The 20,904-nt window shown below is 39.8% G+C and overlaps 1 protein-coding gene across 2 annotated transcripts; it reads right to left on the bottom strand.

The window, feature by feature from the left end:
• Positions 1–2,759: 2,759 nt before the first annotated feature.
• Positions 2,760–16,236, bottom strand: RB195_010889 (uncharacterized protein; the record flags this gene model as incomplete). 2 transcript variants are annotated; one of them, XM_064192074.1, is made up of 14 exons in its annotated part: positions 2,760–2,869; positions 2,927–3,061; positions 5,644–5,699; positions 9,027–9,100; positions 9,315–9,467; positions 11,944–12,091; positions 12,830–12,932; positions 12,995–13,088; positions 13,142–13,261; positions 13,335–13,357; positions 13,424–13,486; positions 13,569–13,589; positions 13,654–13,731; positions 16,104–16,236. In XM_064192074.1, the coding sequence occupies 14 exons, from the start codon at positions 16,234–16,236 to the stop codon at positions 2,760–2,762; spliced, it is 1,311 nt and encodes a 436-aa protein (XP_064049657.1). The 2 variants fall into 2 exon arrangements, with proteins under 2 accessions (XP_064049657.1, XP_013299037.2); XM_013443583.2 differs by lacking the exons at positions 13,654–13,731; positions 16,104–16,236 and having other exon boundaries at positions 13,335–13,486; positions 13,569–13,587.
• Between the last annotated feature and the right edge of the window lie 4,668 nt (positions 16,237–20,904).

Here is a 20,904-nt window from a genome sequence, read left to right as displayed (position 1 = left end):
CTCATAGCGACCCGTCTAATGAGGTGCGAAACATGCCTCGCAGGGGCGCGCTATCTCTGCTACTGACTTCGTATGGGGTATCGATCGTTTACATATAAAGATATATCGAACGACTGCACACGAGATACCAGAAACAGGAAATAATTGTACGTTTTATTTGCGTAAAGCAAAAAAAAAATCGAAATTTCACAAACTAATGCAGTATCTTACAAGGATTTAATAATCTATATAAATACAAATCTACATTCATATCTTCTATACAGTTCTTTCAATCACACATCTACATCTTTCAAAAACCAGATTCTCGGTTCTACACCTTTTCACTTTTATTTTGGAACGTTTTCAATTTCCAGCTAGCTACGTTTGCATTTGCTTTAGAAGAACAGATTTAAAAAAAAAAAACCAACTTTACAAATTTTCTACGTTTTTGCTTCATTTCTAGCATTTTCATTTTCTACGTTTTCTTCCACTTTCTACGTTGCTACGTTGTTGCCTTTTTGTTCTTTGAACCTTCGTAGAAGGCAACTCTATCACGTAACTGCAATACAAACATTGCTCATGACCTCATTGATGTAGTGATGGATGGGCGTGGCTTAGTGATCACAGGTAGCCCAAGACATGCCTGCTCTTCCACTTTCTACGTTGGCCTACCGACAGCCTCTTCTGCAAGCACTTATCCAGCTGCAGATAATCGGCTGCGGGTACCTAACGATACGCACCCGATAAGGGGTTCCGCCGTTTCTGAGTGATCGATCGGAGGTTCGAATCCGCCCTAGTGCCAATCTAGCCCTTCACCCTTCTGGAAAATTGTTATCGGACTTGTCTGGAAGGGTAAAAGCACTGATTCGATACATCGGCTAGCTCCCTATAAGTCACTGTATAGTGTAGCTACGCATTCGTAAACCTCAAACGATTCTGAATTAAAGTGAATGTGGTGTTCCATCCCAAGCGGATTGATTAACGACAGATGCTTCATTCTTTATAATTTGGGCAGCTAGTTTCTACGCTCTGCATATGCACTAAGCCAAAGCTTTCACACGGTTATGATCTTATCCTTGAATCAGATACTGACTTGACAGACCTCGCCGGTCAGAGCAACTTGAGAAAACATTCAAAAATATATTATTTAGAGTTACGGTGGTTCAAGATCCGCGGCACAGTACGCTGCAGATTCACTGGGCAACCGTCCCCCCAAAGCCATATTCTCCTTATGCCAAGGTTAGCCAAGGTGTCCTCTCGAGGAGTAAAGTGGAAGGATGGCATTGGTGAGTCCCCACAGGAACAATTATTCATCAATGATTGACTCATCGAAACTGCGAAGCAATGTACGGTTGTCACCCAGCAGTTATTAGGAAATACTTGCACAAAATGTTAACACATTACTAGCTTTCCCGGTCAAAAACTATCTCACTAGCTTTCGTTCTACATCCTTCGGATGAGATCAGAATCTTCTGTCGGAAAGAAGTCCCATGTTAGCCGCTCTGCTTCTGAATTCTACTTCCGACTGTTGAGAAGCAGCCAACTCATAATTGTGGGAACAAGTCATTTCCAAAAGTTTGGCCAAAACCAGCATATAGATAGATTTAAAATGATGAAAAACTAGTAAATTACAGAGGAAGCAAATGTGAGACTAGCTTTAACAACGTTTAGCACCAAACGCTAATGTTTTACTTCTCTCGGTACAACAACCATTTTACGTTCGATTTGACTTTTTTAAACGAAAATGTAGAAGATGACAACATCGTAACTTTTACTTCGCACATTGCTCATACGATCGAACGGTGCGAAAGCATGCGAAGCGATTCCAGCTAGCTGCAGGTTGTTCCTATACATCACTATCTAAGCTGATAACCCGCTATCAAAAATTTATAGGAGACGCAGATCACAAGAGTTCAAATATACCTCTTGCAACTACTACTACTACGAATAAGTAGCTTGTATCGCCGGTAAATGGTTTTTATAGCGAATCATAATAACGGAATTAAAAAAGTACTGAAAACCGTGATTATCACATGAAAGTTTCTTGTGTTTCACGAAACTTTATAAAAATAAGTTTCGTGAAACACAAGAAACTTCCATGTGATAATACTACTGTCGAATAAATAGCTTGTATCGCCGGTAACTGGTTTTCATAGCAAATCATAATAACGGAATTAAAAAAGTACTGAAAGCCGTGATCATCACATGGAAGTTTCTTGTGTTTCACGAAACTTTATAAAAATAAGTTTCTGCAAATGATCTAGATTACAAAGACGTTCGATAATGTAAAATGAAAGTATGTAAATATCGAGTTTACACTGTCAACGACCTTTGCAGATATACTTTCAGGAAACTACATAGTTCCTGAAGACAACGGCAGCATAATAAGTTGAACACAGAAAAGAAACAGCTAAAAGAAGGTTGCATAACGTCTGCAGTTATATAGGTTCCTACTACGCAACTTCCATAATTTAAAGAAATGACAAGGCAACATAATGCCCAAAATCCTTTTAAAAAAAGAAGACCTTGACGATGGAGTGAAGGTAATTTTATTTGCACTGAATAAGTAAGTCTCGGAATAGAAGATAATTAAGAAAAAAATCCTGTCCAAGACCTATGTATCATTTATATAACATTTCAAAAACAAATGTAGAACAACAAACAACTTGGAAACAGATAACAAGTACCATCTTCGAATACTAAAATAACAACGAATAGAACCCACTTGGAACTACAACAGAAGAGAACACCTCAGTCCAACACAGATTTAAGTTTGAAAGTTAAGAAAAGTCTTGTTTGAAAACGTATTCCTTTGCATATCCATTATTCTCAATTTCACAAGAGCGAGAACAAGTGAATATGTAAACCGAAGCCCAATCGATTGATTCTCCTGAGAAGAAAGTAAAAACACATTAAAGTGTCAGAAGTCGGAAAAGAAAAAGCTTACTGAGGTCATCGACATCAATAAGTGATAGAAGATGAGGCATTAGCTGGAGCTCGAACGTGCGTGGTGCCCCACATATCTCGCATGACGGTATTTCGCCAGGTGGTGGAGCCCGATCAGTTGCCAGAAGAGGAGTTCCTTACAAAAGTATTGTTTAAGGGGACAGACCGAGAGCTAAACTCCCTTATGAGCTAAACTCCCTTGCCCATATGCCCATACCTTGTAAAATAACTCCACCTTTAAGCAAACCACTGGACAAGAACGAGATAAGAAAAAGAAAGAGGAATAGGTCTTCTCTTCTATATTTAACACCGATTTAAAATAAAAGAAAATTATCTCAAGTATACGTTCTCTACTTTGTATACACCTACTTCCTTGCGAAACGACTGACATTCGCGCCCAAAGTACCAGGAGAATAGTGACGAGTTCCACTAAGACCGAGGAAGATAGTAGGAATTAAACGCGTTTGGCTTTCCTCCGAAGCCGACCATTTGTTTGCATGGATCCGAAGGAGAGTGCCAAGTTTTCCAGAAACAGAAATATGAGGAATGAACGCTTTGTTTCTAACCTTGAGCACTACCGGAACGCTCATTTTCCTTTTTGTGAGAGCGAAGAAATGCACTTAAAGAGGCTCCTGTAGATTTTCGGACGTGACTCCGATCACTGCTTCAGCAAGTTTGTTTTTCTCTCAACTAACGTTTTAGAGAACGAAGAGAAATATGGAAAAAAATAGAAAAAGAATCTAAGAGGAAACATTTTCTTCCATATTTTTTTTGAATGATTAAGTTTTCTTTTACGAAGTTATGAAACACACACACACACACACACACACACACACACACACACACACACACACACACACACACACACACACACACACACACACACACACATACACACACATACACACATACACACATACACACACACACACACATACACACACACACACATACACACACATACACACACACACACACATACACACACAGCTTGATGAGCCTCCAACAATACGAATATTTTGCATATTTCCACATACTTTGGCGACTGCGGTAATACTATTCCAAAAAAATCGCCGGCATCTTTTGATAGGGCATCAAAGGTAACCTTTAAGTGCAAATTTTAATGTCTGAAAGTGTCCCGGTTCTCTCTAAAGCTAGTTGGAAGAAATACAAGTACAGGAGGAAGAATTTACTATTTTCCAAAAAACTAAGGAAGATAGAAACATTGTATTTTACGCAAATATAGGTATACTCTATCTCTACAAACTTGCGAAGCTGCACTGCATGAAATTTATTAGGAGCGTCGTTATCCAGCAACTCGTGCAACCTACTGTTATCACCGTTGGAGAATAAATATGATCATGAAATTCCATTACTCTAAATGCAAGCATCTGCCATGGATTGATCTTGACCGTTTTCATAAGAGCGGCGCTACACCTCAAACCACCACCCCCCACAAACACCAGTCGGACTTCTCACTGGGCCTCTCAGAAAACGTATCAGCTCTCTTGGCAAAAAGGTGCATCTTCAATATCTTGAACTGTTAGTGACTGAGGAGTGCCGAAGCAATTTGCAAACAAGGAAAAAGAAGGAAATGAAGCTTACGCCCTACGATCTCTTATTAGTCAAAACAAAATAACTTCTGGTTAGCTCCATTGCTCTTACATAAAATAATTACACAAAAATTTGTAATGCGTAGATTTGATAGTTGTGATAGGAAGGTAATCTTTTTGAAAAGATCAAAATTTCTGTGTTGTTATGTACATTTTAAACTATTTATTTTCCACTTCATTATCTTCACAACTTCCTTTTAGGTCATTTATACTACATGATATTTATGCCTCAGCCGGCAAAGCGACCCTTACATCATCAAACGTTTTAGAGGACCAAGAAAATGCTAAGTCATTCATCCTTAAGATTGACACACAAGAAGGAGCACTTTAGTTCCATTACCAGAAGTATAAAGAATAAAATCTTTTTGTAATTTTGTTATTTGTGTACTTTCATCTCAAATAAACTATTTTCGCCGCACAAGTTTCGAGTGCTTTTCGATCATCTAATCCCCTCTTACGAACTCTATTGGGAAAATCCTAGCATATGCATGACCCTAGAAAAGTCAAACACACTAACTGAAACTTTCTGATAGGAAGTTTGCTGGAATGATTGTGTTTTCAACAAGAAATTTCATATACATAGATTAAAGTCATCAGATGCACCTTTTTGTCATTTTCAGTTTGTACGGTCACAAATTTGAGGTCACCTTTCATCATAATATTTCTTCTTAGCAGTAACGATGATGAGGATAATCGAGAACCCATGTTTTCCAAAGATTATTGTACTCTAAGTGGTCTCCGTGTGAATGTTACAATACATGTTGGCAGTTTTGAAACAGGTGAGTAGATATGGAGAGGAAGAACGTTGTAAAAAGCTGGTAGTTTTAGTGGAAAACTTGAGACCTTCTGCACGTCTTGGAATGCAGGACTCAAGTGATTGGTGTTACTGGTATGACAATTAATGTCGCACGTAAGAAGAGACGGACACACTACTGTTTCGTATCATAAAGTCAGCAGGCAATCGATGCTGATGAAAACCGTAGACCATGCCGCGACCAAATAAAAACTGGATAACCTCGAAGTAATAGTGAAAAATCAGAAATGCACATGAGGGATATTCAAAAAAAATGACAGACAAAAACGATGATTGAATGCATCGACCAACCTGAACGTTGATATCGAAGAACTTGTTCGGAGTTCAAGTTCAACAGACGGTTGAATCTAAATGAAAAGTGGACCTTAACCCAAATCTTTCAATGTATGATGAATCTCTTAGTGAATGTCTCGATGACTATAAGGTTCTTTAATATACTATATTTATTATTTTCTATACATGAGCACAAACTTCTCATCATTCTTTTTCCTACCCTGCCATTGAAAGTTCGGCGTATTTTCTTGAAAACTTTTTGTTTCGAAGCTTTCTCAAACCTTACAGTATTCGTGAACTTTAGAGCTGTTCTACACACGAAGAATTGGAATTTTCTCTTATGGCATTCCGGTGTTATTAGCCTTATTTTTATTTTTTAAAGTAGAACATCTGTGACCACCTTCATCCTTAAATGACTCTCAATTCACATTTTGATGCAAAAAAAAAATTAAAAGTGTTTGTGGATAAATTGATAAAACAATGCCGGGACAACGATAGTCGACCGCTCGCACGTTAATGCTGCGCTCTACATATAAGAGTGGCTCGTTGCAACCGATTTCGTACGGAAGAACAACGTCTTCCACGCCGTTTTTTTTTTCTCCTCAACGAGGAAAGCAGCAATGAGCGTATCCACGCTGCTTTCCGTAATCTGAAACCGGATTTCTACGGTCCCCCTACCCCCTCCTTCCGCACTACTTCAATTTCGCGATACCCTTCTTCTGCTTTACGCTGTCACGATATTACTTGTTATTATAAATTTTTATATCTAAAGTATAAAAAAGATCCAAATATTTTATGGATTTAGATACATCACATATATCTATCATATATCTGATTGCTAATTGCTTGCGATGGCCCTGGTTATACTAAATGTTGTTAGGTATTTGAGTATACACTTTGAGTACGCATGAGGTGTATAACTTTCATAGTAATTTATTTCTTTTTTTATTTTCATACTCAAATGTTGCAAAAAAATGTTCTCGTTAAGGACAACGCCAAATCCTAAGCCGAATAGGTCAAATGGCTAGAGGTACCATGGAATCTTTGGTAACAACTCTCCGTTTCGTTACGCTGAACTGCTAGACATTGTCGAGCGGAGGGTACTCGGGTCACTTGGAGTCGACAAGCAGTTCACGCTAGATGTCAAGTCGCGAGACTATAGAACACTGCTGAGTGGATGGATTCAGCACATCCTCTCGCTATCGATAGGGAAGGTTAAACAGTGCTAAGGGAGGATGACACGCTCTCATTTGGATTCAAGCTAGCGAGTACTGGACCTTTCAGGCTTTTACTTCATTTAGGTTGTAAATTTGTGGTTGTATTGAAAGAAATATATGAAAAATGTTCACAAAACCGCCACAATTTGCACATTTTTACCGTTCATCGGTCAGTTCTCATTTCCACACATATCGAACCCACTATGAAATGAGCATCTACTGTTATTGCATGTTTTTGAAGGTGAATTTTAAACTGGCACGATGTTCGAAAGCAGCTGCGCATTCAATTTCAAGCATATTTGTCGGCTTAAATAAGACCCAAGCAATATTTATAGATAAAAGTTGTTGTCACTGTGTCTACTGCGCTTACGCCAACGACGGTGGCGCGCAACATATGGCAGCGTGAATCCCGCCTCAGTGTTCGCACATTGCAACACTGAGGTAGAATCTACGCTCTGCCCTTCCAGACGTCGGATAGCATTACGTGAGAGGAGATCAAATCCAGGATAGCGGGTCCAGAGTAACATAGACCTATCAAGGAATCTTCCTCAGACTTTGGTCTTGAAACAAGAGAACCGTACCCCCAGAGGCGGACCTACATGACTTTTTCAGAACTGTTGACCGCTCTGGAGGAGAGCAGGAGCGAAGAGCGTCCACAAGTCACTCCCAGAGAAAAGATTGCGTGATGAAATGCATGCGCAACTGCTCTATTAGCCACATGCCGTCCATCCATAAAACACAAACATCAACTGTTACTCACGAACATCAGCAGTAGACAGAGACCTAACCGGATCCATTATACGTAGTTGTAAAGATTGAAGTAAAATGAGTTTTCTGCGAGTTCTTCGTACAAGATCATGACGAGAAATAGAGAAGTGCTAGAGAAGGGCAGAGGATCCCAGTACTTGATTTACCAGATCGAAACCAAACATGGATTTTAGCGGGATGATTTCTTTCACACAGCAGTCTCTGTCATGGGAGTTCTCATTTAATGAAAAAAGGCTCCTATGACAGAGCCATCATAGGCCATTAAAATCGACAAATGGCACGGCTGTTAAGATCGTTCTAGCGATTGCATTCTCAAATCCACTCTATGTGAACCAAGCAAACAATTCAAAAAAGAGCATGACAAATGCACAATCTGCAACAAAAAGTAACATGAGCTTTAATTTCAATAATCAGAGGGGGTACCGGCTTGGGAAGCAAGTGCACCTAAAAAAACCATTAGTTGCCATGACACCATCGCCCACATAGCAAAAAATAGGTGGAAAATAGCCCACAGACTTTTGTCGCATTCTGCAAACTCTAAGTTGGCAAGTTTGCGGAGAGAGTGCAAACATTTATGAAATCAACCGCTATTGGAAGATATCTTCTGTGGACTATCCATTATCACTGTCGTCAAACACCAACAAAGAAAACAACAAAAAAGAATAGATAGAGAAAAGAATACATCGAAGCCAACTTCCGTCTAATTCTGTAGGATACAAAACGAGAAACACAATCATTGCCTAGGGTAACGTTCCCCTCCTTCATCACCTTGTCTCAATCTTCATCAATACTCACTACAGTTTTGTTGCTGTTCCCTACCCTCATTCAAAAGTTGTCTCGCAAATTTTATTACGCACTATTTTATTACGAACAACGAAAATTTGAGGTCATCTTGTCATTGAGCGTCCGTGGGCGCAACATACGGACGGTCAACTTTCGCTTCACGTAATGGTGGATGTCTTAATGGTATCTACACAAAAAAAAAAAAAACAGTATAATACATATGCGCAAAACGTCATGCTGGTGCAGTGAGTGCGTCATCATCGAACCGGCAAATCCCAGACTAGAATGATGTTTTCGATATTTTTGTAATGGTTGCATGCTGCTCATATATTCTACGTGATTTCACTCCCAGAAAGAAGTTATCCTTAATGTTGTTTTTAAACTTATTACCGCAGCCTCAACTATTCCTATCTTAGAATCTTACCGATGGAATTATCAGTCCTCAGACAAAAAAGGAAAAACATTGGAAGGGAATCCCTCGTAAGAAATCGTACGACCAAGGGATGGAAAACCTTGCAATAGTAAATTTTTTAATGCAGACATTGTTCACAACAGTAGAACTTGATAAATCTTAAATTTTTAGGAAGTATTATAGAGTATTATTATTGATGTTTTACCAAAAGTAACATGAACCTTTCGAAGTTGAAGTCACTCCGTTGGTCGCAAACTGCCGCCTCCATCTCGTCTGTTTTGAACTGATCATTTCTCTGCAATGGGAATTTTGAATTTCGAAGATTGGAAATAATTGATAATGCGCTGCTAATAATTGATAATGCTCATTAATAGAATTTTGCCTCTTCGACAAACTTCGTTCTAACAAGTAGATGGAGGTTCCAACCAACCGCAGATAATTTGCTAGGAGAGAACAAAAGTTGTCGAGACTATTTGATGGCTAAATGTATTTACACCAGAACAACTAACCAGTTTATTCTTGGCCACAAAATCTTCAAATTCCTCCATACGTTTCCTTTTTATGTCTTCTGATTCATCGTCATCATCAGCACATTTGTCATCAAAATCATCTTCACTATCGCCATCGTTCAAACTCTCAAGCAATTCAGCAGGGACATATTCCTAAAGTAGTCTTTGTAGAATACACGACTACGAACTATTTTTAATCTTCCTAGCATAAATCTTGGGATCATCGCATCTTCTAAAGGCAATGTACCAGAAATCTGACGTGATGAGAGGATCCACGCAAAAGTCTAGCGTTTGGTTTCTAGATTGCGGCATCCGTGATAGTTCGCTCACACCCTCCTAATCATCGTAAATTAACGGAGTGAGATCCGCTGTAAATCTTACGAGGTACATTAGAACGCTTTTCAATGTACAAGTTCGGATCCCGTCAGCAGCCTGTTCATTGGTATCACTTGAACAGGCTGAGGAAAAGACATGATTGATCCTCGACTGTTCGCACGTGAACGTGGCGATTTGCAACTTAAATGCTACGTTCGTCTCTCCCTGATGGTTCGTCTTAATAAACGGCGTCCTCCACGGCGTTTAGGGAGAGAAGAACAGAACCACCTCGGATGTCGCAATCTACAACCCCATTTCTAGCTTTTCTCGGGGATTCGTCAGCAGATTCGTGGCATGCTGCTTATAATTCGTAGCGTATATCTCTATGTGAAGATCCATAGCACTCCGTTTCGAACTAGGCAGATGTACAGTCGTACAAATTGAAAAAAAAAACAGAAACGAATCCATGAGACGGCACGTTTGAGAACGCGAATCTGAACATTTATATGCTCTCACATTTAAGTTTCTCAAATTGATCTACGAAATCACCGTTATTAGGCTCCATTGGTTTAGTAGAGGTCGTGAGGAATTGGTGCTGAACCTATGTAAATATAAGGTACGACCATGCGCAATGAGACTAAGAACTACACATATTTCGGACCACAAAGATATCTGTGATGCGATTCAAAATCCAAGTAAATAACGCTCTCACTTCTGTATCTCTGACTCACATTCATTAACCGGTGCAAAATTTTGTACCCCTACTGTACTGATTTTTGGGATTATAGGCCTCCATGCTATGCGAAAATAGTTGCTTAATGGTTATTTCCGTATGAAAACAAGTCAGAAAAATTGTTATAGTAAAACTTATGCTGAGTTCACGTTTTTGCTGGTAATTAAGAGATCGTACCAGTCACAGGATTCGCACCTAGCTTGTTTTTTTTGAGCTGTGGATTTGCACTATCGGGAGATCGGAGAATTTGGATAAGGGGGCTGAAACGAAAACCGGCAATAACCTCCTCGGGCTAATGTTAGAATGCTTGGAAATTTCTCTTCATGAAGAAGGATCATCACATGGTGGACATGGGAACCCTTCAACGGTAGGATTCATGCGAAGATCGATCACATACTCCGTCATAACGATGACAGCATCCTCGATAACTCCGCGTCCAGCGACCATTACAAGGAGAATCCAACCCTCAAAGGATTACGAGCCAGTGTTGAACGTGTCTCGGAGTCTTGCATGACAAACTTAGATCGAATTTCAAAAGTCGCAGGGAATATCTTGAAAAAGGAAGGACTACCAGACTTGGTCACCAGCCGCACCACCAGCTGCAAATAAAAAAGTTTTGCAGGAGCATCTTTGGAAATAAAGATAGAAGAAAATTCTATTACAGAGGATTTCAAACTTTTAAGAATGTAGAGGCTGATAACAAGATGTTCATGATAAGTAGGTAGAATAATTATGTCGAGTTGACCATGATTTGCGTTCTCCAAAACTGCTCAGCTCGTTTTCGCAGCAGCACGTGAATATCCTTGATCAGACAAAAAATATAACAATTTTCATAACTGTAGGCAGAACTAAAGTAAAAACTTTGAAACGAACCCCAAGCTGTAAATAGGTACACGTTACAGGCACTTTTTGAATGCCTTCGGTTCGAAAGGTTCCATAAACTTGAAAAAAGCATATGTAGCGAAGAATCGATACAGTTCAGGGCGGCTATAGCACTCTCAGTAAGAGGTCGGCTGCTGCGATAGTCGGCTGCCGTTTCCCCGACCCCCTTCACTTCTGTACGGTTGGCGAAGGGCTCCCTCCATGTGTGGACGGTTGGCGGATTCTCATCACTTGACCTGCACCCCTTCATGTGAGGAGGATCCGGCTCCTCCCTATCGCACCTGTGATCGGCTGTAGCTGCACGGCCGATGGTTCGGAACCGCCATAGTTCCAAACAAGCCTTTCTTCCCTCCGATGTCGGTAAATCGGTAGCAGACTTGTCTGGGAGGATAAAAACACTGACTTGATGCATCGCTTGGCCCCTGCAAGCCATTGTATAGACCAACCGTCAACCGAGGTCAAGACGCGTTCCAAAAGCCCAACGATTAGGAATTGCAGTAAAACGCGTTAGCGCATCCAAAGCGGATAGATACGACAGACTATTCTTTTGTCAATCGATCAATACAGTTATCAGTACTCCAACTAGTTCGCTATTTTTCTCTCTGTTGCCAACAATTTCTGATGGAAGCTTGGAGAAGCAAAATAGGTTTAAACTATCATCTCATCAACACAAGTTTCAACAATAAGAAAAACACTGACCTGATCCATTTCAATTCCATACTCCTTGAAGAGAAACTTATTCAAAGGATTAGTTAAAGATTTAGCTCCTTCAGGATTATCAGTATTTCCACAAGATTGTTTGTGACCAGACGTCCAATCCAGTGCTTGGTGATCACGACAGCAATACCTAGTGATTTCATAAGCAACAATTGATATTAGAAGTGCAACAAGAAAGCCAATACTCTGGAAAAACAACTCATTTCATTACAAAAGATAATTTGGTCATCATGTTACCCAGGTTCAGAAAACACCACATGCTACATCCTATTCTGCTCAGAACTAATCGTAATTAGCAAGTGATTTCTTAAATCTGTTTCTTTCTTAATTCTGTTTTTTAAATCTGTTTCTTTGTTTAAATCTTTGTTTTAAATTGGTTTCTTAAAATTAAGAAGTTCGGGAGGAAATTTTTCGAAAATTCCGAGTTCCCAAAACTGGCCCGATGTAAGAAGTATTTTATCTTCTAGTAGATGAATACAACTACCAAATCCATTTAACCACTTTCTTTCGTTCTCGTTACCGAGCTCGGAAACTTGGCACCAAACCGGATAAGAGCAGAACAAGAGAGTCTTGACTGGTTTTTTTTTTTAAGATTTCTCACATTTCGCAACCTCGCAGCTCTCAAAATTATTATCAAATAGCCATGTCGAATCAGAATCAAAAGGTGGTGCCGGAGTGAGGTCATGATTCGCGAAGTTTGGGGTAAATAAAGCGATTGTATATGGCTGAGATTGGAAGAGTTATCGCGACTATGGAACTTTTTTTCTGCCGCTACTCTACTGCTTTTGACGACTGTGAAGTAGAAAGAGACGTAAAATTTTGCAAAGAAAGGTAAAACTTAAATTTTTCGAGAGCACATAGAGCTCACCAAGATGTGCTGCATTTCCCGCACTTTTTCGAAGCGAAACAACCGCAAATAACGCAAAGTTGTGGTGCATCTCCAGTCATTCTTGGATCAGGAACATCGCCATCTTCGAAGAAGTGATAACAAGGAGGCAAAGGCTAACAACTAAAAAATGATCGAAGTAACAACCTAGATCAGGATCCATAGGCCCATCGAATGAATAGTAAGGATTCAGTCGGGGAAGACAACAACGAAACACAACCATATTAGACGCATCGTTGGACTGAAAATGAAGTGAATCCTACGTAAAGGAACTGTTTCATCAAGCATAACTACCTTCGAACACAAAGGATTACGGCAAACAAAAACGAAAAGGGTTCGGTGGAATGAATGGGGAGGATCGTTTTCAGATGTAGCATAGACTTGGATTAAAAAACACATTTGCTTTTGACATACCTGAAAGCGCAAGAATAAACACAAAAATATAATTTCCTAACAGAAAGCAAAATAGAAGTAATTAAAATCATACATTACACTGCAGATCGGCTGTTCCTGGAAGAATTTTGGGGTTGAGCCAAGACGGTTTCCCTCCTATCTTTCCCAATGGTAAAAAAATACTTCGAAGACGGTACAATTCATCTGTTTCTATACGATTAGCGAACCCAAGATGAACAGGAAGATCTGTATAAGTAAAGAATGAAGGATAACGTAAATAGTGCTGAGAGAAGAGCTAATTGAATAACTAACCAACTAAAAAACTCACCATGGGCGTACTTTTGCATTACTTTAATCTAATTTGTTTATAGTCTTTTTGTGTTCTTCTTTGTTTGCCGCAAATAACCACAAACACAAAACAACATGCACGAGAATAACAGCAATTACAGCCGAATAGGTGAGGGAATCATTCGGCGAGTATCCAAAAAGTTCTGAAATGCGCATTATCGAGGCTTCAAAAAAAAAACGGATTGAAATAACAACGAAAGCGATTGTTTTACGGCGAAAATCAGTGACATAGTGACATCACAGCTGTAATTATGCTACAAATAAAAGAACAAATTTCGGCGCTTTTTTTTCTGTCTTAATTAAATTATGGAGAATTTATTTAAAACAAAAGAAAAAATTACAAAAAAGGCTTGCTGCAAGTGTCGCAGTTACACCATTTGCAACCTCGGGCCGTCATCAAAGAAAGCTTTAATCAGTAGGAGATCAATATCATTTGGATATTAATGTTTATGTTGTTCAATACCCATAAATCAGTTATTAATCGCAAAATGCAGTCGCCCCTAGCAAACTCCAAAACAGGAGAACAATTCGTAAAAGCTCTATCCATACACTTGGAGTGAAACACTCTCAGCCGCCGAAAAAAGCAATAAAAATAACTATATCTAGCGTTGGTAGACGTACAAAATTGCTCACAGCAATAATCCTCTCCAAAATTTAGGGCGTTTGAGACCATTATGCTACATTAAGACGAGAAGCGTTGGAGTAAGATTTGCAGCTGTATGACGATTCACCTTACCGTACATGGTGATGTCACACCATGAGATCCCCTAGATCCATCACTTCAGTTTAATGTCCGTGCACCCTTTCGGTTGACTTTATCTACAGAACACGACCATACAGCTGCGTCGACACATCTTACTATACTCCTACTTGATTTGCTGAATCTTTATGGGCAGCATTTCAGTAATTTCAGTTCTAAGCTACAATAAGCCTATCCCGGATCTAAGATGTCATTTACAGTAGTTAACAAAAGATAGTAATTTTCGAATTGCTTCGCTTCCATGACCGGTTTAAAATTTGGTTTCTTTGATTTTTTGGTTTTTTCAGCACTTTTCCTCCAAGCTCTGTAAAGTGAAGCAGTTCTCTGCAACATACGTACGATAGTCGGAGCCGGTGCTCCGACCTCTTCACCTACGGATGGTTGACGAAAGCCCTTTCCTTTTGGGTGGTGGAGGGATCCTCATCAATTGCGCTGCTCCTCTAGATCTGCATGCTGAACTAGATCCCCTTCATCTGAGGAGGGTTCGCCTTCTCCCTAACGCAGCCATGGAGGCCAAGGAGCTTTTTTTTAGATTTCTTCTGTCAAACTTATGAAACATGCTCAAAAATATAACAACGTAAATCAACACTGATCGGAATAAAAATGGTAACAAAAGGATAAATTGCAGTGCGTTGATCAATCCCTTTGGAGAGGCGCCTAAGCGTTCGACTTCAATATGGCGACCCAATGTGATAAGTCAGTGTTTCTACTCAAATCTGATACCAATTTATCGACCCCGGAGGGATGAAAAGTTTGGTTTGCACAGCGGACCGCCTTCGATCGATTGCAGTCAGAGCAGAATCTCTTACTGACTGCACTACACCGCCTCAAAATTGTAACGGAGGCACCTAATTCATTTTCAGATATTCTTTCTGCCGACTGAAAATGAATCAATTTCTGATGAGCCTACTTTGTGCCACTAAAAGTGGAAAAAAGAGGTATAGCGTAGTCGGTAAGGGGTCCGCTCCGGCCACATGCCCGATGATTCGAAACCGCCGTAGTGCTGCCAAACATCCTTTAATTCCTCCGGGGTCGATAAATTGGTACTAGACTTGTCTGGGAGGATAAAAACACCGACTTGATACATTGTTTAGCCCCGCTATCACTGTATACGCCAACACGCGTTCGAAAAACCTCAAATAGAAATTACAGTAGAACGCGTTGACGCATCCCAAGCGGATTGATAAGCCATGCACTTGAGACATTTGAGGAGTAGAAAAGTGATAATTCAAACGCTTTTGAATTTTCATAAATTTCAGTTCGACAGTTACCAAACAATGTCAAATAGAATAGATTACACTTGCTCAATGTGGTGAAAAACTGATGCGGAGAGGAGGTCCTATAGGTTATGCAAACAGCAGATGCGGAATTCTGAGATTTACCGCGCACCTATGTACATATGTTCAAACAACTATTCATGCCAAATGAAAACGTACGGCAGCAATAAGCTAAACTAATCTAAGGGACCTCATACTGCAAAAGAGCTATGCGCATAATCGCTTCAATCGCCACAATGTTGCGGATCCTGTTTCGGCGTCTCGTGGCGTTACCGTTTATCAGTCTCAAAGTCTGTGAGTTTTGGAGAAGCTGGCAGAGGCAGCAACGGTTTTCTTGTTTTCCTTACATAATGACTCTGAAGAGGGAAGAGAACTAGCATCTACACCGACATATTTCGTTGAAAGGAAGGTAACTGTAATCATTTAGCCACCACATTTGATGCGACATATTACCATATGAATGGAAATGTATGCGAACCTTCAAACAAATACCGCTTCAGGAAGAACATTGATCCAAGCGGAACGAGTAGTATAACGATGCTGTACACGAGGAGACTTTTAACGGCACCCTGCACACGTTCATCGCGCAGATTCGGTATCAATTCGTCCATTGAAGAAATGGCACCTGTAAAACAACAGATGCTACAGAACGCTGCACAGGGCACCGTTAAAGAACTTACGCCGTATGAATGGAAAAGAAATACAAATAACACTAAAAGAAGAATAACGCAAACAGTAAAATTATCCAAAGATGCGTCCAAACTTGCAATTCCATACGAGAAATCGTGCCTTCGGATCAATTCACGCCGCCGCGATGTTAAAATGCAGAAGCTAGAGAATGAGTACCCTCACTTAATTTGGAATATGTTTACTCTGCGATCGATGAAAAGACATTTAGATAAGTGGTGAAAAGCAAGGATGGGCACGTGGGAGTGCAACACCAATGTGATATGGATACAAGTTGGTGCGAAGTGAACATCATGCCTGCAGCTAGGGGACCCAATTTTGTGTAAAATAACGAAAAAACCTGGGAATGGTCAGAGGGTCGCTTATGAGAACATCTTCTATCATAATACAGGCATACTAGTGCTACTTACCAACGCCCTTAGACACGGTCGAACACTACAAGTGATCTGATGAAGAAGTGACCAAAACGCGAAAGATGAAACAATAAAAATATCACATGTCATTCTATATCACCACCTTTGACCTCTCTTGAAGCGTTAACATCTACATATAATTACAATTAATCAATTATTATTACTCATGAAATTGATTAGAATGGGATCTTTTTGAGGGAATATAAAAATAGGGGCGTAGATTACACCACAATACCATACCAACACCCTTAATTTCGTGATATGCTGCCTTTCACTTTTCACAGGAACTTGGTTTTAATCGAATCGTTGAGGTCGTTTTGCACCCTTGGTTGATCAATGCTTCTTCCCTCTTTACAGTTCCGTAATTGCGAGAGGAGAGGACGGAGATCATTTCTGATTGGGTCGTTTCCCATTACAACGATTCGCCTTCGAAACGCCCTTCTCTCCAACGCGAAACTTGCGCAGCAAGGATTATCTATAACAGAATCTCATCAAACTTTACTTGAAGGCAGGGAAATTTCTGTGGACTAGATTTGTGGATTAGATTGTAACGCAAAAGTTGGTGGTATACATCGCTTTAAGCCTTGTATCACATTGATTAGTTACTGAATTTAAGACGGTGAAGAACATTATAGCCTAGTCAAAACGACATGACATGGTGCAGTTGCGTAAGCTGCTTCGCTCAAAGCGACGGTTGCAATCCCACCACCATCACAAAATGCAGCGGTAGATGGCTCTAGCAAGGGTCCTCAAGCGATAACCGTTACGGTCCTCAAGCGATAATCTGCCATATATAAATCGTAAAGTTGTTCGTCCGTCCGTCCAACACGAATTTCCACGGACATTCAGATATCAAGAACACCTAAAGCCAGCGTAACTGAAGCGACCCATCGCATAGTCTCCTAGAGTGCCACTGATGGCCGCATGCTTGCACCGTACATCTCACAATGAGAGTTTCGAGCTTGATTGTGTGACAACACTTGAAGGAGGCGATGGTGCAACAAGTTCAACGGTACTGTTATGAGAGGTGATGAGGTTCGATGAGCGACGAAAAAGGCATGGGACAGTAAGGCAATGATACGGTTCCTCCTTTTGCACAGACATGGTCGGAACATATCTTTCAAGGGTTATAGACGACGCGGACCACGGATATACGTCGTCTGTATACGATGTCCTCCAGCAATAATCAATTTAATGTTTTTGCGCTTTTGCTGCAACCTAACATTTCGAGTTCACAGAATGTGAAGAAAACTGCGAGGACTTTTGATTGTGGATGTCGGTATGTTGTAGAAAGTGAATTCAGATTATTATCCATTTTATGGATACTGACCTATTTATTCATATTTATTTTACTTACCTATTATCATTACTATTATTTGTTGTTTATTTATTTATTTTACTTGCCTATTATTTATTTACACTTTTTATTTATTTGTATTTTATTATATAGACGAAGGAAACGCGATATATAAGGTTTTTTTTTCTTCATATACTGATTACAATTTTTATATGTGCCAAGAAAATTTCGTACTTTCTGAGGTAATCTGTAACCTCCTAAAACAATCTACAGGAAGACTTTTTTGTGAGGGTAAGAAATCCACGGAAAAAAGCTAGCGTTATGTTTGTGGATTGCAGGATCAGGGGTGGTTCCGCTCACCCCTCTTTCATCGTCCTAAAAAAACGCCGCTTTAGGTCCTACGGGTAAGGCTAGAACGCTTCTTTATGCATACGTTCTGGTCCCCTCAACAACCTATTCATTGGTTCTACTTGAATAGGCAGTCGAGGAGAACTCGCTGGCTTTCGACAGCTGCGCAGCTGGATACGGCGCGTGCTGCGTTGCAACTGAAATCGTCATGAAAAACGGAGTCTTTGACACTGTTTTTTTTTTCTACGATTAGAGGGAGATGTGTGAAATGACTCCTGAACCCGCAATCTACAACCCCATCTCTAGCTTGTCCAGCGGTTTCCCTCACTACGTCAGATTCGTGGTATGTTGCTTTTAAGAGCACTTGTTTTCTCACATTGCTTCTGTGTTTGAAAAAGTGTAATGGTCGGCTCAAAAAGACATGACACTCGGTGCAGTTGCGTGAGCGGCTGCACTGAAGCGGAGGTTGATCTAGCGGCTGAGATTGAGGTGGAACCACCGCGAACTGCAGCGGTGAGTATAGGCAACGATAAGCGAAGCCGCCTACGCAACTGCACCGAGTTTCAGGTCCTTTTCATTAGCATACAGTAGCACGAGTAAATCCATAACAGGAAACTACTCCCAGTCTCGACAAAAGTTAACTTCTCTACTTTTTTGTTTTACGAGAAGTACATTCTGAAACTGGTTGCGTGTGTTAGGAAGAAAATCACTTCAAATTCGCAGTAGAAATGTCGAAGAATCAAATGAATATCCGAAACCTCTGCCAACGACAAAAGGTTTGACCTTGAGACATACGAATATCTTCGTCTCCTAAATAACTAATATTTTTTAAAAGAAGCGTACGCTACAAACTATGAAATACATATAATATGTATAATTGGAGTAACGTGATATGTAGAGTTTTAAACTATGCACATAATTACATTCCATTCGCTTCAAAACCCGTTTGTGCATGCAAATTATTCAATCCAGTGATACGACGCAGTGGCATGTGTGAAGCCCTGCATAGCATAAGAATTCACAGGCTGTGGACCAGCATCGACACAGGATGCAACTATTCGTACTCAAACTAAGAAATATCGTACTTTGAATACATTTGAATGGCTCTGGCGCTAAGATCCGGTCACAAAATGTTTTGTTCATTCCCATAAATAACTACTTCAGAGAAAAAAAATTATAGTAATCTCATCTTTCCCTTTGTTACCAAAAGATAACCTAATCTACAAATTTCTGACCGAATTATCGCAATTGCTATACTGCAGTAACGTGCGTCTTTATTATGTCAACTGAACCCGACACCTTTTCGCTACTTAGATCCGCTTCCCATCGTTTAAAAAAAAAGATTAGAAAGGTTGATGTCTGACATCTGGTATGGCTGGGTTGCATCTTCATCAACAGCAGTTCGCTTGAAAGGTGCACATCAGACCGTTTCAATCCACTCTGAGAAGAAAATATGTGCTGGGCTTAGTTACTTGGTGATTTCATATATCGCAAGAAGAAATGATTAAGGATAAGAAGAAATTCGCATCCATGGAAACACCACTTGTAATACTTCCACCTAGGTTATAAAAGGCAATTCCATTAAAGTATAGTCGAATCAAAACGAGGTGAAGCACAGTGTAGTTGCAAGAGCGGTTTTTGGCAGACAGAAAATCTGCTTATCAATTTGCCAAATTTTGCCACGTGATGTCGGCGTACAAATCGATATTGGCCGCAACTTTTTGGTTTCCATTCTTTTTGATTTATTTTCTGATTTTTTCGCGTTTAATGTTTCTTTCTCGTAATTTTGTTACATTTACTGTATTTGCTTTTGTTATAGAGATCTATATTGTAACTGTATTGTTCTGAAAAATTGCATTATTTTTGTTCATGTATTTATTTCCATGTTAATGTTCTTTTTTTCTTCGTAAAAAAAGAGACGATGTGAAGAAACAAGAAAAGAACATTAACATAGAAATAAGTATAATTCTGGACAAGATTTCAAAAGCAAAAGATGAACAAAACCAATACAATAATTTAAAAACAATATAAATTTCAATATAGATCTCTATAGCAAAAGCTAATACAGCAAACCAAAAAAAAAACACAAAAAAAAGGAATTTAAAAGACGAACAAATAAAAAGGCAGAAAGAAAGAAACCAAACAAAAAGTAGCCGGTATCAATCCGCGTGACGTTATTCGGCAAAACTTTGCAAATTTCCAAGCAAACCGATCGCAGGGGTTTGCGAGCGGTCAGGAATCGCGTTGCTGCAGCGCACTGCTCATGCAACTACACCGTGCTTCATGTCGTTTTGACTCGACTATATATTATTAACAAAATGTTTTGTCCTAGGCAATGCAATCGATATGACAAGAAAACGAGCACGCCCATTATGCGAAAGCTGATTTCGATCCGCAGCAACTTGGAATTTTGAGTCAAGTTCAATTCTGACACAATGCTTTGCTACATTTACGAACACAGATGAATAATAGAAAATGGATGTTATCATCTATTTGCTTAAGTATCTTCAACAGTCGTGGTAACTCTTTCAGGG

The sequence above is a fragment of the Necator americanus genome, chromosome III, assembly GCF_031761385.1.
Source record: "Necator americanus strain Aroian chromosome III, whole genome shotgun sequence".
Lineage (NCBI taxonomy): Eukaryota > Metazoa > Nematoda > Chromadorea > Rhabditida > Ancylostomatidae > Necator > Necator americanus.
The sequence above is the reverse complement of the archived record's forward strand: the minus strand, read 5'-3'. Positions and strand labels throughout refer to the sequence as shown.